This window comes from Onychostoma macrolepis, chromosome 03, assembly GCF_012432095.1.
Source record: "Onychostoma macrolepis isolate SWU-2019 chromosome 03, ASM1243209v1, whole genome shotgun sequence".
In the NCBI taxonomy this organism is placed as follows: Eukaryota; Metazoa; Chordata; class Actinopteri; order Cypriniformes; family Cyprinidae; genus Onychostoma; species Onychostoma macrolepis.
Genome location: NC_081157.1, coordinates 52,920,895 through 52,937,433, shown reverse-complemented (window position 1 = coordinate 52,937,433; position 16,539 = coordinate 52,920,895). Strand labels below are relative to the sequence as shown.

At 35.3% G+C, this 16,539-nt stretch overlaps 1 protein-coding gene across 1 annotated transcript; it reads left to right on the top strand.

Moving 5' to 3' along the window:
• The first annotated feature begins 774 nt into the window (after positions 1–774).
• Positions 775–4,898, top strand: LOC131535835 (uncharacterized). The gene is made up of 3 exons (XM_058768340.1): positions 775–829; positions 919–983; positions 3,591–4,898. Exons 1-3 carry the CDS (start codon positions 775–777, stop codon positions 4,896–4,898), a joined length of 1,428 nt encoding a protein of 475 aa, XP_058624323.1.
• Positions 4,899–16,539: the final 11,641 nt, after the last annotated feature.

Genomic DNA, 16,539 nt, shown 5'->3' with positions numbered 1-16,539 from the left:
TGCTATGGTACTCTAGATGGCTGCTAGGGTGTTCTGAGTGGTTGCTATGATACTCTACACGGTTGCTAGGATGTTCTGAGTGGTTGCTATGGTACTCTAGATGGCTGCTAGGGTGTTCTGAGTGAATCCTTCATCACGTGTTTTAATATTTTTTTCATTGTTAAAGATGAATAAATGCACTTGTTTTCTGATCTGATGTTCAGATCAACAGTCTCTTACTCGTGTGATCTGGATTAAATATTGAAACATGATGAAAGATGAAAGCAGGAAGATCCAGATCTACAGATTACTGACTATTGATCGATAAGATCCTCAGAGAGGAATAATCATAATTACAGAAGAAAGGGAAGAGTGTGTGAGTGAAGGAGGTTGTGAATGTGTGTAGATGTGTGTTAGTTACAGGATCAGAGAATGACACCGTTCCTCTGTCATAGTCCAGATTCACTCTCACACGATCAAGATCCTGATTAACACGAAAACCAGAACCAAAATACAGTCCGTACGGATCATACTCCACACCAGAACCTAGAGACCATCCTAACCAATCATCCTCATCATACCACACACACACCAGGCACCAGTGTTATAGAAACCCCGTCCCTTCCTCTGGTTTGATGCTGTAGTTACTCCAAGACTCCAGTATTTACTCTGTTTAACCTCCACATCCCATCATGTGTAATCACTATAATTTAATATAAATGAGAGCGTGAATGAAATGAATATGTTTGAGTTTGTTTCTGATTGAACTTTCAGTATTGATAAATCACACAGAGAATGACTGACAGTGATGAGAGGAACATGTCTGATGTGTTTGATCAACAGGACGAGTGTCATAATTCATAATCATCTGTGTTGGGTTCACTCTTGATCATTATATGAACATCAGAATAACAGCATCTGTTGATTGTGTCTCATCAGCTCCTGTGATTCTGGATCCAAACACGGCTCATCGATGTCTCCTTCTGTCTGATGATCTGACCAGTGTGAGATTCAGCGGTCATCAACCTGTTCCTGATAATCCAGAGAGATTTGACTGTCATCGCTGTGTTCTGGGTTCAGAGGGTTTTAACTCAGGAACACACTATGATTTCATATTCAAATGAGATAATAATACCAAAGAAATAATGTTTATATCTTTATCATTTTCCTCAATGTTTCTCTTGTATAAAACACCAATCTTTTTACTCAATGCTGCCTAATTATTAAAAATAAAAAAAACAGTAGATATTATTGAACAATAATGGAATGAAAAAATAATAATAATAACAATAATAATAATAATAACAATAATAAGCTTGCTGGTATTAACAAAAACTACAACTAAAATTATTCAGTTATTTATTTAATTATTCAGTAATTAAAATAAAGCTAAAAATAAATGATAAATATTAGATGATAATCTAAATCTGTTGCTTTGGCAACAACTTAGAATAAAATAAAACAATGTGAAGTATTCAAATGACTAAAACTAAAAATGAAATATAATTAATTATAATTATGCATATTAAAGGGAAGCTAAATATATATTTTACAGTAATAAAAAGGACAAAAACGCATACAAATTATTTTATAATATATATATATATATATAATCAGGGGTGCACATAAGTGGTCCGCACGCGCGACCAAAATTAAAAATGTGTAAATAAGTTCTGAGCGCATTTGTGTATCGACATGGTTGTCAGCTGTTAATGAACAATTACCATTTTAGATCGACAAACTGTACTGTATAATATTTATATCCAAACTGAAGCATAATCTAAACCCGCCGCCGTCTTCAAAGCTAAACTGAGACATTCATTCACTGACGCTCTTCATCAGCAGCTGAACCCGGAAGCGCTTAATACTTACTTACCGGCAACCCGCCAAAATAAAAGCTCGCTGGTTTTACCTTTGAAAATGATGAAAATTAAAATAATGATAATAATAAAAATAATGATAAATATATTAGCATTTTATTTTTAAGTTTACTATAAAATAATTGCATTTGTATGTAATACATTAACCCGCGGGCGGGCCGGAAGGGCGTGTTTGGGCGTGTCTGCGCTTTTAATTACCATGGTTTTAGAACAATATCCAATCAATTATCATAAACTATATATCATTTGAAAGCTAAAACACTCAAGATTGATGTTCTGAGCTTGTTTTTGAAATCAATGCACCAGAGAGGAAAGGGTTAACATAAATGCTGAAGGACCGGCCATTTAAACTTGTACAAAGTGAACGGCAGTACTTACGTTTCATCGCCTATAGCTCTGGACAGCTCGGACTAATCCAAGAAACACCAGCGTAACATTTCAAGAGAAGGGTTTTTTTTTTGTTGGTTTATTTGGGAACATTTTATTGATAAAGCATGTTTTTGACCACCCCTCACCCCCCCATCCCAAAATATATTGGGGGGGGACGATATTAGCAACGTTGCACAACAATGGTACAGAATTACAGAGAAAATTCTCCATTCACATATCATAAGACAATGTTCAGAGAGCAATTCAAAATCACAAATCTGTCAAAAAATTTTAAGAAATCATTAAATGAAAAGGGAAAAACACTTGAAACACACTGATATATTGCATTTGATAGACATAGGTTTGTGTCGTAGTGTGAGGCTGGGAAACTCCAGTCCTGGAGGGCCACTGTCCTGCAGAGTTTAGCTCCAACCCTAATTAAACACACCTGCCTGTAACTTTCTTATGATCTTAAAATACATTCATTAGCTGGTTCTGATGTGTTTGATTAGGGTTGGAGCTAACTCTGCAGGACAGTGGCCCTCCAGGACCGACGTTTCCCAACCCTGATGTTGTGTGTCGTGTCATATCATGTACTTCATGGAATGAGATGTTACTTCCGTGTTAAACTTCAAGAAGCGCTTCTTCTCTGCTGTGAAACAGAGGTGCACATTACACTTTTTGCACATCACTTTGGGTCTTCCTTTGCACCCAGGAACCTTGCATCTTCCCTTTTTGTCACACATAATGAGAAATCCTGGTTAGGGATGGGAGCCGTGGACCCCTGCTTCCTTACCCCTTATTGTGCAACGTTGCCCTGAGGCAACGAAAAGAACAACTGAATTTCTGAACATGCAAAATAAAAAAAAATTCATAAAACCTGACAAAAGTCTTCTCTACAGTTCACACACACACACACACACACACACTTTTTTATGTACAGATCATGTCATTTTAAATGAGATTACTAAAGCAAATAATCTTGCCGCCTTCTCACACCATGTGCTCCTGTGACCATGTGTCAGAACAGGACGTCCCGTTTGATTGTGACTCCCACGCCTTATTGGACTGTTCTTTGATACTTTTCAAACATTTTAATTGGTTGCAATCATTTAAAAAAACATGCACTTAACACGGGGCATAAGAAAAACTTTCCGTTGCTGCAGTAGAGGGATAAAGATTAATAAACGCTGTAGAAGTGCAGTTTATTATTAGTTCATGTTGCTAATGTAGTTAACTAATATAACTTTATTGTAGTGTTACCTTATGTATTGTTACAATAAATAAAATAAAATTACAATTTTATAAAATAAAAATAATAAAACATCAAACTAACCATCTAACATAATATTTCTTCTGTAGATTTCCAAACCTGAAGAACAAAATCTACATGCTATGGTCCGTGAGACTCAACGTAATAAAAACGATTATAAAGGAAATCAAGCCATCAGCAATGACTACAGTGAAACGGGATATGATCGTGGACACCTGAACCCCAACAGCTTCCAGTGTGGTGAAGGCCGTATAGCAACATTCACGCTGACCAATGCAGCACCTATGGATGCGTGCTTCAACCGTAACCAATGGGCAAAGTGGGAGAAAACTTTGAGGACTTTTTTAAGAGACAAGCTTTCAAGTGACAATGGTTCTGCTACAGCCTACATTGTCACAGGTACAGTACCCCCCGATGAGAATCTACGGATACCACAAAGTGAAATCTCTGAAGAGCCTGAAAGGGTGACGGTGCCGTCTCACATCTGGACGGCCGTCTGCTATAAGCACCACTCTGAAGACAGAAAGTCTTTCTCCCTCGGCTATATGGGGGAAAACATAAACCTGATGAGCGTCTCAGGCATGCAAAACACGTATCTCGCATTGAGAAAGGCTGCCGACAGTAACATCATACCTGAAAAGAAATTCAAGGTGAGTGAGATGACAATAAAATTAGCCTTTGACAGCATGAGCACTTACTACAATGTAGTAAAGGATATGAAGGTTTCTGCTGGAAGCGCTTGTCTTATAACTCTCGTGAAACCACTAGTAAGGAGTGATCTCAGAAAGAGGGACATATCAGGGGTGTCGGATGCTGTTGAATGCCTGCTGGTCCCAGAGAAGCAGAAGACTGCAGCTGATGGATCGCCCTGCTTGAAATTCTCTGATTCTACATACAGCTGTGAATGTGAAACAAATGGTGAAATCAAGTCCTGCTGCTCCACTCCCTGCCTGTACCAGGACAATCTCAATTCCTACAGGTGTTACTCAGGCCAGACGCAAATCAAGTGCTCAGCCCGGTACTCACTCGTCACTTTTAAAGGAGAGAAGTGCTTGGATGATCACCCATGTGCAACATACGGCAACGACTACTACTGGTGTAACACCATCTCTGGCAGCTGGGACTTCTGCAGCCCTCCGCTGTGGAGAAGTATAGCTAAAAACGGGAAGTACTGCCGCAGTGACCATGCCTGTGCCAAATATGGATCAGGGAAAATGTGGTGCTTCACGGATGATGAAGGCAATTATGAAGACTGCTGTACTTCTGATGACTGCCACTCAGCTGTGAATGGCCAAACCTGCAGGTCTGATCACAAGTGTGGCTACCATGGGAGTGATTACCTGTGGTGCTACACGGACTATGAAGACAACTGGGATTACTGTTGCAGATCATGTTGATTATAGTTGGTTTACAATTTGTGGTATGAGTATAACTAAAGCAGGACTTTGCAAAGTGTACTGGGAGCACTTACTAACCTACAAACTATCTAACATTAAAAAAAAATAAAGACTCTCATATGTGCTTCTGAAATTAACAGCAGCATAAAATGCTTAAACTTAAAGGGTATATGTATGCAAAAACCAAAAAATCTCAATAAAAACATATTAATCTATAATGCATTTAATTTTTTTTAACGTTTTTACAATTTTTGTATACTTCATTTTCAGTAAAAACTAATTTCAGTTCACATTTCATATATGTTTGTATTGTACTTTCCACAGAACCGCTGTACAGGAAGCTGTATTCTAAAAGAAATTGCACTCTGTAATATCTTTTTAGGCCTCTAACTAATTGATCAATTAATCTATTGATTATTTTTATGATTAGTTGATTATATTTATGATTACTCCGTTTATCATTTTGATTAGTTGATAATCCTTTAGTTAATTTGCCCATAAATAACAACCACAACTTCTGCCAATAATCTTTCAATGTTTCATTCCAACATTTTCTCATACAATTATTAGTATATTTACTAATATAAAATACACACACACACACACACAAAAAGTGGCAAGAATTAAAAGGCATCTACCAGGAGTACAAATGTCAATGATGGCTGCATTCACAGTCAGAGTTTGGGATCAACAGTGTGTGAATCTTGAAATGTGTGTGGGTTTTTTAATTCAGAAGACTGAAGGATTCAATACATATCTGTATGTATGCATTCAGGTAACCATAGTGATAGTATCAGAGATTTGAACAACCAACAGCAACTTTGAATGCTTTGTAAAAGAGGGCAGAGAATCTGTTTGAGCCAGGAGCCTCACAGCTCTGGTGGATCTTTGGATGAACGCAAATTATTTCTCCATCTCTATGAGTTGATAAAACCTGTCATGATTATACAGTTGCGTGTGTTTAAACTGACTCTAATTTGCAATGATTTTAAAATTTAGCCTGAGATTGAATAAATATCTAAAATAAAACCAGGACCAAATGAACAACATTGTATTTATTGCTGTCCAGTTATCCATTCATTAGGGACTGATGATGTTGCACTGAGTCAAACTGATCTTATCAGAGGATGGAGGGTAACTAGTGCCACTACATGCATGCTCATACAAAAACAACTTGAGTAAGAGTAAAAGACTAGCTTATTTATAAGTACTAATGAGTAGTGAGTATGATCATCTCTTGGGCGCATCTGCCATGAGCTTCATATCTCCTGTTGCTCTCGCGATTTCATTCATTCACTTCTTTGCTCTTAGGTAGTCTGGGGTAAAATGCACCCCAGAAAAAAAGCAGAGGACGATTACTTCCTTATTTCAAACACACACTGTAAAGGCCTTTCCTCACTTCAGTTTCGCAACTGCAAAAACACGGGCCGTCCAGTCAGATTTGAGCTTAGATCACGTGTCTGGAGCCATTGGTGAGTGCACTTGTGGTGGTGGTTTTGAAATATCTCATGTTCATTTTATTTGTGGACAGTTAATTTTATTTTTATTTGTGCTGTACAATTCTGGAGGGTAAGAGAAAATACACATCGATTCAATTAGCATCGGACGTGAAAGAGTAAGAGAGAAGACCAAAACAATTCAGTATGCAAATATACAACTACGTCATCCGTGCCCAATAAGTTCACCATTCAGTTGGTTTAGTGCAGGGGTGTCAAACTCATTTCAGACTGAGTTAGAAAATTACTTCAGAAAATACACTTTCCTGTCAGGAGCACTGTTCTCAGACCAAATCCTGTCTGTATGTTTTATTATATTGTCATTTCTTCATCTTTTTAAAAATCATTCATGTCATTTGAAATAAGTCAAAACATTAGTTCAGAAAATACTTTTTCCTGTCAGAAAATATTTTATTACATTTACATTTCATTCATTTAGCAGATGCTTTACAAATGAATAGAAGCAATCAAAACCAACAAAAGAGCACACACACACACACACACACACACACGTGTGTATATACACATACACATACATACAGTATAATAAGAAAACAAGTAGAACAGTAAAAGAATAGAGAAAGCTAGTGTTTTTAAAGAAAATAAGCAGTTAGAAAACAAATAGAGAGTGCAAGTGTTAGAAGGTCAAGTGTTTTTTTTTTAATATATAATAAAGAAAAATAGATCAAATAGAATTAGAATTATATTATAGTTTTGTCAAATACTTTAATTTGAAAAAATTCGGTCCCACTTTATATTAAGTGGCCTTAACTACTATGTACTTACATTTAAATTAATCATTTGGTACAATGCACTTAATGTGTATGTATTGACGAGGCTCACACACCGAGTACTGCTCAGAATGAATTTATTCTGTCCTATAACACAGTCCTGAACTTGGTTTACTGCCGCATTGTACTGCCATCTAGTGGCCATTTTAACATGGAACACATATCAATACAGTGTACATACATGTTTTTACATTGTACTTTGTTTTAAAAAATACCTGCATGTAATTACATTCATGCAGGCATTAATTCCATCCCTTACACCTTAACCCACCCTTAAACCTGCCTATAGCACCAAACCTGTCCTTAACCTTACCCGCGTCCCACCTCAATAGCAGCAGAAGTGTTCTGCAATACAATATGAACACAATAAGTACATTGTACTTATTTTTTGATGTAAGTAGTGAAGGCCACCTAATATAAAGTGGGACCAAAAATTCTCATTATTTCAAAAAAATTCAACATAATTTCCTATGCATAATTCTATATATATATAAAAAAAAATTGTAGGTGTCGGTGTGTTAGATGTGTCTATCGATTTTCCTACATGTACATGAAACGTAGTCCTTTTCCTGTTGAATGTATGGATCCATACATTTTGATTGGATCACGAGGTTCCTCCACGGGTTGCAAGAAAGACTCTTGCAGTTCTTTGATACAAAAGATCTTTGTTTTTCCTGATTAAGTTAATCATAGAACAGGTGAGCATTTGTGTTTATAAAGCACATACATTATTTGTATTTATTTTTTTTTTTTAAATGACCGATCGTTTCGCTAGATAAGACCCTTATTCATCGTCTGGTATCGTTTACAGCCCTTTGAAGCTGCACTGAAACTATCATTTTGACCTTCAACCGTTTGGAGTCCATTGAAACTAACTATTTGGATAAAAATCCTGGAATGTTTTCATCAAAAAAAATTATTTTCGACTGAAGAAAGAAATAGATAAACATCTTGGATGACATGGGGGTGAGTAAATTATGAGGACATTTTCATTTGAAAGTGAACTAAACCTTTAAGATAAGATAAAGATATCGCTGACCTTAAACTGCAACGTCCTACTGTATTAACTTTCTAAGGTGTCAAAAAAAGTGGAAAAGACAAGTCCAAAAACGCTTATAACAGCTGTATCTGGCAACACGAACTCTCTCTCAAGCCTCGTTCACTCCACCAGCGTCTCGTAGCGATCATGTTCATACCACGGACGCTAAACATTCTTGCAAAATCTCTCAAAATCTATATCCTCGTCTGATACAGGTTCAAACATTTAAGGTTGGATGCCTAATGTCTCCATCATTCACACTGGACAGTAGAGATCTGTTTGCTGTGTGAGCTACTGAAATTAGCTGCGCTGTGAAACAGCCAATCAGAGCAGAGCTCAAAGTTATTATTCATGACCCTTCTAAATAAAGTAATAACAGACCATTTCATTCTAGGGACAAATCCTAAATTTAAACATGTAAAACCGTTTCTGGAGAATTTTTGCCCTTACATAAGATTTCTATCCAAACTGAAGCATAATCTGAACCCGCCGCCGTCTTCAAAGCTAAACTGTAGCTGTGTCCGAAATCGCTCACTCATTCACTCATTCACTAATCCCTATATAGTGTGGCAGTTGAGTGCACTATATTAGAAAGGAGTGAACGAAATGAAGTGAACGGATTCGGACGGTGACGTGTACACTGCGCGTGAGACTTGGCTGTTGCAAAAACATCTTCGATGTACTTTTATATTTCATGTAGCTCATTTTAGAAAATAATATTAATAGCAATAACACTTAAAATGACTATTGTAATCAGCTTTGTGGTTTCATTGATGGTATATTATTCATTTGTTCTGTAATATGGTCATAATCATTAAATACTATTAAAATATTGTCAACAAAAATAAACTCACATTAGCACACATTAATAATTGTATGTATTTATTGTTTGTAGTATCTTGAAACTCTCCCGAGCAGCGTTTTTGCACTCAAATAAGATGACCGTAGAGCGCCCTCAGGCGACCGTTAATTTGACATCAGAATGAATACACTACCAACAAACATTTTTAAAAATCCACCAAATTCATCATTTTTGTAAATTAAACGGCATCTCTCGTTCAAACTAGCTCGCTCCCGCTCTCTCTAACAGCTCGTCGGTTCTCCGCATTGGATTGTGGGAAATAGTGCTTCAGCGAGTGTACATCGGTTGTACACTCGAAATCAGAATGCATTGTGGGTAAAAAGTAGTGAACGAATGTAGGGAATGAAGCCGTTCACTCAGAATTCGGACAGCACTACAAAATGGCTGACACCCGATATAGTGCACTATATAGTGGATAGGGAGCGGTTTCGGACACAGCTTGTGACATTCATTCACTGACGCTCTTCATCAGCAGCTGAACCCGGAAGCGCTTAATACTTACTTACCGGAAACCCGCCAAAATAAAAGCTCGCTGATTTTACCTTTGAAAATGATGAAAATTAAAATAATGATAATAATGATAAATATATTAGCATTTTATTTTTAAGTTTACTATAAAATAATTGCATTTGTATGTAATACACCCTTTTAAAAAAATAAAATTAAATAATCACACTTGATTATTTAGTTTATTATTTTTAGTTAGTTATTTTATATTAAAAAAAACGAAATAAAGTGCAATAATATTATTATCACTATTATTAATACATTTTTTTATAGTTATATTTTATGGGTCACACTACATGTCCGTGTGAGGAACAAACCAAATCTCCAGGTTATGTGCACCCCTGTGTGTATATATATATATATATATATACATATATATCAAAATCAATGAAATCAATCAAAATCAATGAAATAGCAATAATATGCATTAATTATATAATAAATAACAAGAAAACAGATAGAATAGAAAAAGAATAGAGCGAGCTAGTGTTAGAGGCCTTTATTGCTTTTGTTAATTGAATAATAAATAAAAAGAAGACAAATAGAATACAAAAAGAATAGAAAAGAACAGAAGATATTGTTTTTTTAAGAATAGAATTAGAATAGAGATTGTTAGAGTTAGAGGCTCAAATAAAGATGGAAGAGATGTGTTTTTAGCCGATTCTTGAAGAATATTCTTTATATATTCACTAGCTTTTCTATTCTTTTTGTATTCTATGTTTTCTTTTTATTTATTATTCAATTAACAAAAGTAATAAAGGCCTCTAACACTAGCTCGCTCTATTCTATTTCTATTCTATCTGTTTTCTTTTTATTTATTATATAATTAATGCGTATCATTGATCATTCATTGATTTTGATTGCTTTCGTTGTCCTCATTTATAAAAGTGTCTGCTAAATGACTAAATGTAAATAAATAAATCAATATATATATATATATATATATATATATATATAATTCAAAATATTAATAACAAATTTATATAAACACTTGAGTAATTTTACTTGATTACTGTACTTAAGTATTATTTTGGGATATTTGTACTTTATTCAAGTACAGTTTAAAGTAACTACTTGTACTTTTACTTGATTACTTTTATGAAGGAAAAACTGTACTTTTTACTCCTTACACTTTTATTTCAACTGAAGAAGCGTATGAAGATAAGCTCAGTTTATTCATTATTTATTCATTATTTGTGTCTGTTTTGATGAAGTCATTAGCTGTCTGTGTACTATATTGACTGAATGCACAAATAAAATCAGTGATAAGAATTTAAATACAATTCATGTTTCATGATTACTTTTAAATTAAATGTTGCAAAATCTACAAAAGTGTGTAAATGAAGTGTGAGTCATGTTTAGTGATGTTCTGGGAGTCCATGAGTTGTATTATAATGATATATTGAGAAACTCTTAGGACTGTCAATGAATTATTATTTAATCTAAATGATTATGAAAATATGATTGGCTCATTAATTCATCTAATTAGTCAATTATATATAAATATTTGTTAGGGGAAAAAAACCTCTAAATGCTCCAAATAAACAATTAAAAAATCAATATAATATTGTATGTTTTAATTCTATGTAACTCATCATTAATTCAACAAAAGTTCTTATATTCTGTCTGGAATATATTTCTGGCCTCTGCATCACATCTGCCTCATTAAAGGGAACAAATTAAATGTAATCATTTACTGACCCTCATGCCATCCAGATATATATGAATGTCTTCAGATGAACACAAAGAAAGATGTTTAGTGCATATAATGCAAGTGTACAGGACGCTTCAAGAAGCACACAAAGTGAACACAACGCTAAAGTAAAAAGAAAGTATTTGTGTGTTTCTTCACACGCCTGTGGTTCTGCTGAAGAAGACATCAACAGAGGTTATGAGTTACTGGCGTCTTCTCTTGGTGTAGTTTCTGAAGCATCATCTTTGGACATGCCGTACACATGCATTATGTGCAGAAAGACTGAATATTTTTCTAAAAAATGTTTTGTGCTCCTCTGTGCTGCATTTTAATTTCCATTTACTTGCAGTTTTAATTAAGTAAAACTCTCACAGAGTATCTGTAGTTTAACTTAATTTTTGAGTACTTTTTACACCCCTTTCTAAAGTGAGCTGCTGATTTTGGTGCAGTAGATGATCTGGTTCTTCACACATAATGCTGAAATCTGTCAATATTGCATCATTTCCAGTGTGTGTGTATCTTCTGCAGTCAGACTCACTGTTCTGGACGATGTCCTGCATCTTCTTCCAGACTCTGAAGGGCAGGTTCATCATCTGCTTCTTCTGCTCCTCTTCCTCCCTCAGTGCAGTGATTGTAGCTTCTTCTTCATCTCTGAGAAACTGATGAAGCTTCTCAAACTGCAGTAGTTATATAGAACCATGGAATGTCAACTTTTTTGATTGATGACCGACAGCTGTTGACCTTTGACCTTAGGGATTAACTTTATGACCTTTTAATGATCGCAGCTGTGTTATGGCATGTGTTATGACATGTGTTTGTAATATATCATGTTTATGTATCCTCATCCGTGAAATAAGAGAGTGGTTACATTGTTTGTTAATGCGCAGCAGCTGTTTGTGATATAGGCCACCGGACCTCCGGTTTGTAACGCGACGTGTTTTGTAATGCATCATCTTTATGTATCCTGAAATAAGAGTGTGGTTACATTGTTTGTTAATGTTCAGCAGCTGTTTGTGTTATAGACCTCCGGTTCGTAACGCGACATCTGTTTAAATTAGATTGATGGGACAGCATGTGGTGTCACGCCATCCCATAGGTTTCGGGCAGCCTGCATGGATGTGAGAAAAAGATATTGGTTTAAGGACAAATATTTTTATTTGAAAAAATAAGTAAAAGAAAAAACAATTTTTAAGAGATAGTTCTTAAAATTCAATGTGATTTATTGTTATAGCCAGTTTTGTCAATACATTTTAGATGTCTAAAATAAAATTACATCACTAAAGGGGTCAATAAATGAGTAATAATACAATAAAATAACTCTCACACACACACACACACACACACACACTCAGGCAGATATACCAGACTAGACGAAGCAGGGGTCATCTCACTCTCTCTCTCACACACACACACACACACACACACACACACACACACACACACACTCAGGCAGATATACCAGACTAGAGGAAGCAGGGGTCATCTCTCACTCTCTCACACACACACACAGACACACACACACACACACACACACACACATACTCAGGCAGATATACCGGACTAGAGGAAGCAGGGGTCATCTCTCACACACACACAGACACACACACACACACACACACACACACACTCAGGCAGACATACCAGACTAGAGGAGCAAGGGGTCCTCTCTCTCTCTCTCTCTCTCTCTCTCTCTCTCTCTTACACACACACACGCACACACACACGCTCAGGCAAACTATACCAGACTATAGGAACCAAGAGTCAAATATGGAAAATATCGAGTAACGTTGGGGATAAAAAATATTTGAAAAACATCACCGGTCATCTGGCAGCTGCTTGGTTGATTAATTATAGAGGTTCAAACACTTACACTAGTTGTAGGCATCGCTAAAAATATAAAAATGTAAATGTAAAGGAGCGGGAAAAGAGATTGTCGTGTTAGGGTTAGGGTTAGGATCAATTATAAACACCAAATGGCAAAAAATAAATAAATAAATAAAATAATATATATATATATTAGTAGGCCAAAGGATAAGGGCTATTGTCCCAGACATGTCTGGACTTATCATAGATGCAGTGATTTTAATTCTCCATCATTACCTACAGTAAACATATCCATCGCAGTAAACTTTCTACATTTATTTTTCATTAAAATTTTCAAAAACATAATTTAGTATAATTTATAATTTAAAAAGTTGTTATGCTCATGTAGACAAATTTTGCAGAGGTCAATCATTTGGACTATTCCTACACATATGGTTTGTGGGACACTCCATACAGACGTAATTAATGTTTTGTTTTTTTAGTTTACAGATTCTAAACCTACCCATCACACAAAAATTTCTGCACATGATTCCATTTTTTATTAAATTTTGTTTGTAAGCGATCTTAATTATGAGGACTCAAGAAATTTCATCATAAACCACATTTGCAATGTTATATCAGTGTAATACCATGTCATTATACAAATTTGTGTTCTGAGAAATCATATAAACAAGTACACACATACATAAACATTTCAAGCTAAAAAGAGACTTATCTCTATTTTAAAGAATATGGAAGTAAATAAAATATAGATTTATATATGACATCACAGTAACAAACATGTTACTCGAGCAAAGCAAGCCATTTATCATACATTTTAAACAAAAAATTTTGTTTTTCACTAACCACACATAAACGTTGTTTTCTCAATAACAAAAACACAAACATGTAGATTCATGCTGCTCACATATTATTGTAGCCCAGTTTGTGACAAATACAGTATAATCAGACTTTAGCCATTATTATATTTTTAAGATACTGAAAAACACAAATGTCAGGGTATGTCAAAACTTCTCCAATTCCCCAAAGACCCCCATTTTAAATAAAACATTGTTTAGTATGTTTGTAAATATTTTAATTATAATGACTCAAGAAATATCTTCATAAACTGCATTTATGTAATTATAGCATTGTAAAACACATATAATCATACAATTGTCTTGATAAATCATATAAACAAATACAGACACAGCACACACACACACACACACACACACACACACACACACACTGACACCATTCAGAAAGGTCAACAGTCTAGGTCTGCACTGAACGCTAAAAGCTAGTTTTCCAACTTTTTCAAGTGTTCCATCTCCCCAAAATCATATATTGTCCATTTTATACTTTTTAATGTAGTTTGAACATTTGAATAAAAGGTTGACAAATGTATCTTCATAACCGTTGTGTTTTCACACAATGTCATCAACTGATTCTCTTTAATTTATAAGATTTACTTTTATTATTTCTACAAAGGTTCATGCTACAGTACTTTTATCGGTCTAATAAATATGCGGTCAATACATGATGAAACAATAATCGTGGTACCAAATAAGTTTACACAATGTTTTGTAAAAAAAAAAACTCTTTCTCCTTATTTATTCCTTCCCTTGCTAGCTTGTACTTATTTAAACAATGCCTGAGACTTGGTGTTACAAGCACTTCCTTTGTCGGATTGCCTCTTCAAGATGAATCGCTTCATCTGTTCCCCAAATTGTAAGTCGCTTTGGATAAAAGCGTCTGCAAAATGACTAAATGTAAATGTAAATGTAAGAAAGGGATGTTTTAAAATACAACTAAACCAGACGATGGATTAGTTTTTTCTTCTTTACAAACCTATGTTTCAAGTAATTTGCCCCTGAGGTGTTTCACATCCAAGCGGAATAGCTCTTATTTTCTAAGTTCCAATACAGGGGACTACAGATGCAGCTTCTTAACCGAACAAAGAAAACATATTTTCACATTCATTCAACATATTTTTAATATTTTGCACGAGTACCATGGGTTCATGCCTTTTTTTAAAGGCTTGTCTGATGCTTTAGATGCATCAGAATATGGATTATTTCAGTATCCAACATGAAATTAAAGAGTTGTATCAGTTGTTTCAGCTGTTTATTACCATTTTCTTAAGTTATTATTTTACTCGCATATAGAATAGGTGTAGAATAACCTTATCGTCCATGCTTCTCCCCTTTACAGACCCCCATGCACAATTGTAAATTCAAGAGGCCTAGTTAGCACCATTTAATAAAAGTGCCACATTGCATTCAGAATACAGAAAACCCCTCTCGATCTATCATGACAGACGTTTTGCTTCGTCAAATGATCAGGATTATGGATGATACTGTACACATCTTGTTTGTTGGACCGTTTATGTCACTACTATGACTGTACTGTAGGTGAGGTCTTCTCTCTCTCTCTCTCTGAGAGCCATCAGCATTCACTGTTTATATAAATAAATGAAAATTAAGAACATTTCTTGAGAGTGTTTGACTAAGTCGTTATTTCTTTTTAGGACGATTATTCATCTATTTGATGCGAGACCCCATTAAGTATCGACACAAAAATGAAGGCGTGCTGTTTTACACTTACAACTGAATTGAAATATCTTACCATTGTGCTCAAAGCTACACACTCAGTAAAGTTTGAGGTCTTGAAAAGGCTACAGACACAAAATATCAAGGCATTTTTTTAGTGCTCTCTATGTAACTCGCAAGTAAATATCATATGAATACAGAAAACCCACTCGTGATCATTTGGGTATATTTTTATAAGTGTTGTTTTAAATTACTTTTTCCTTACGGCACTAGATTTACACCTCTTGCTCAGATGTGCACATTTTATTCGTCGTACTCATTTCAACATTTCCGCTCGACATTAAAGCGTAGGTAATGTGATCACAATTAAGAAACATAACATTACACTACATGCCCTTGAAAAGGCTATAGACATAGTCGTTTATACAGGAAATATGTTTGCACAACAGAAATATGTATCAGTATAACAAATACCTAATACTGAAATCCTCGCTTCTAAATTTGTTAAAGTTTTAATGCTGATTTTGATGGCCTACCCGCTAGCTGATACCACTCTATACTTTTCATTGTTTTTAGATGAAGACTATTCTCAGAATCTGGTCAATCATGTCTCCAGTGTTTGCAGGAAAACATGAACAAATACAATATAAGAAAATAAAAGGTTAGTCCATCTACAAGAGTTTGTTTAAACCGAGTTTGCGATGCACTGTAGAGCTTTTTCTGATCTGTCTACAAAGTGACCGCAAGACACAAGGCCTCGACACGTCAGCATGACATCACAGCAAGGCGGATGTAACACGGACACTTTTCTAACCGGCATGCATCTCGCGGTGATCACCGGTGATCGGTCTGCGCAGATTTTGCTCATCTCAAACAAGCCTAATGCCTCTCCCTA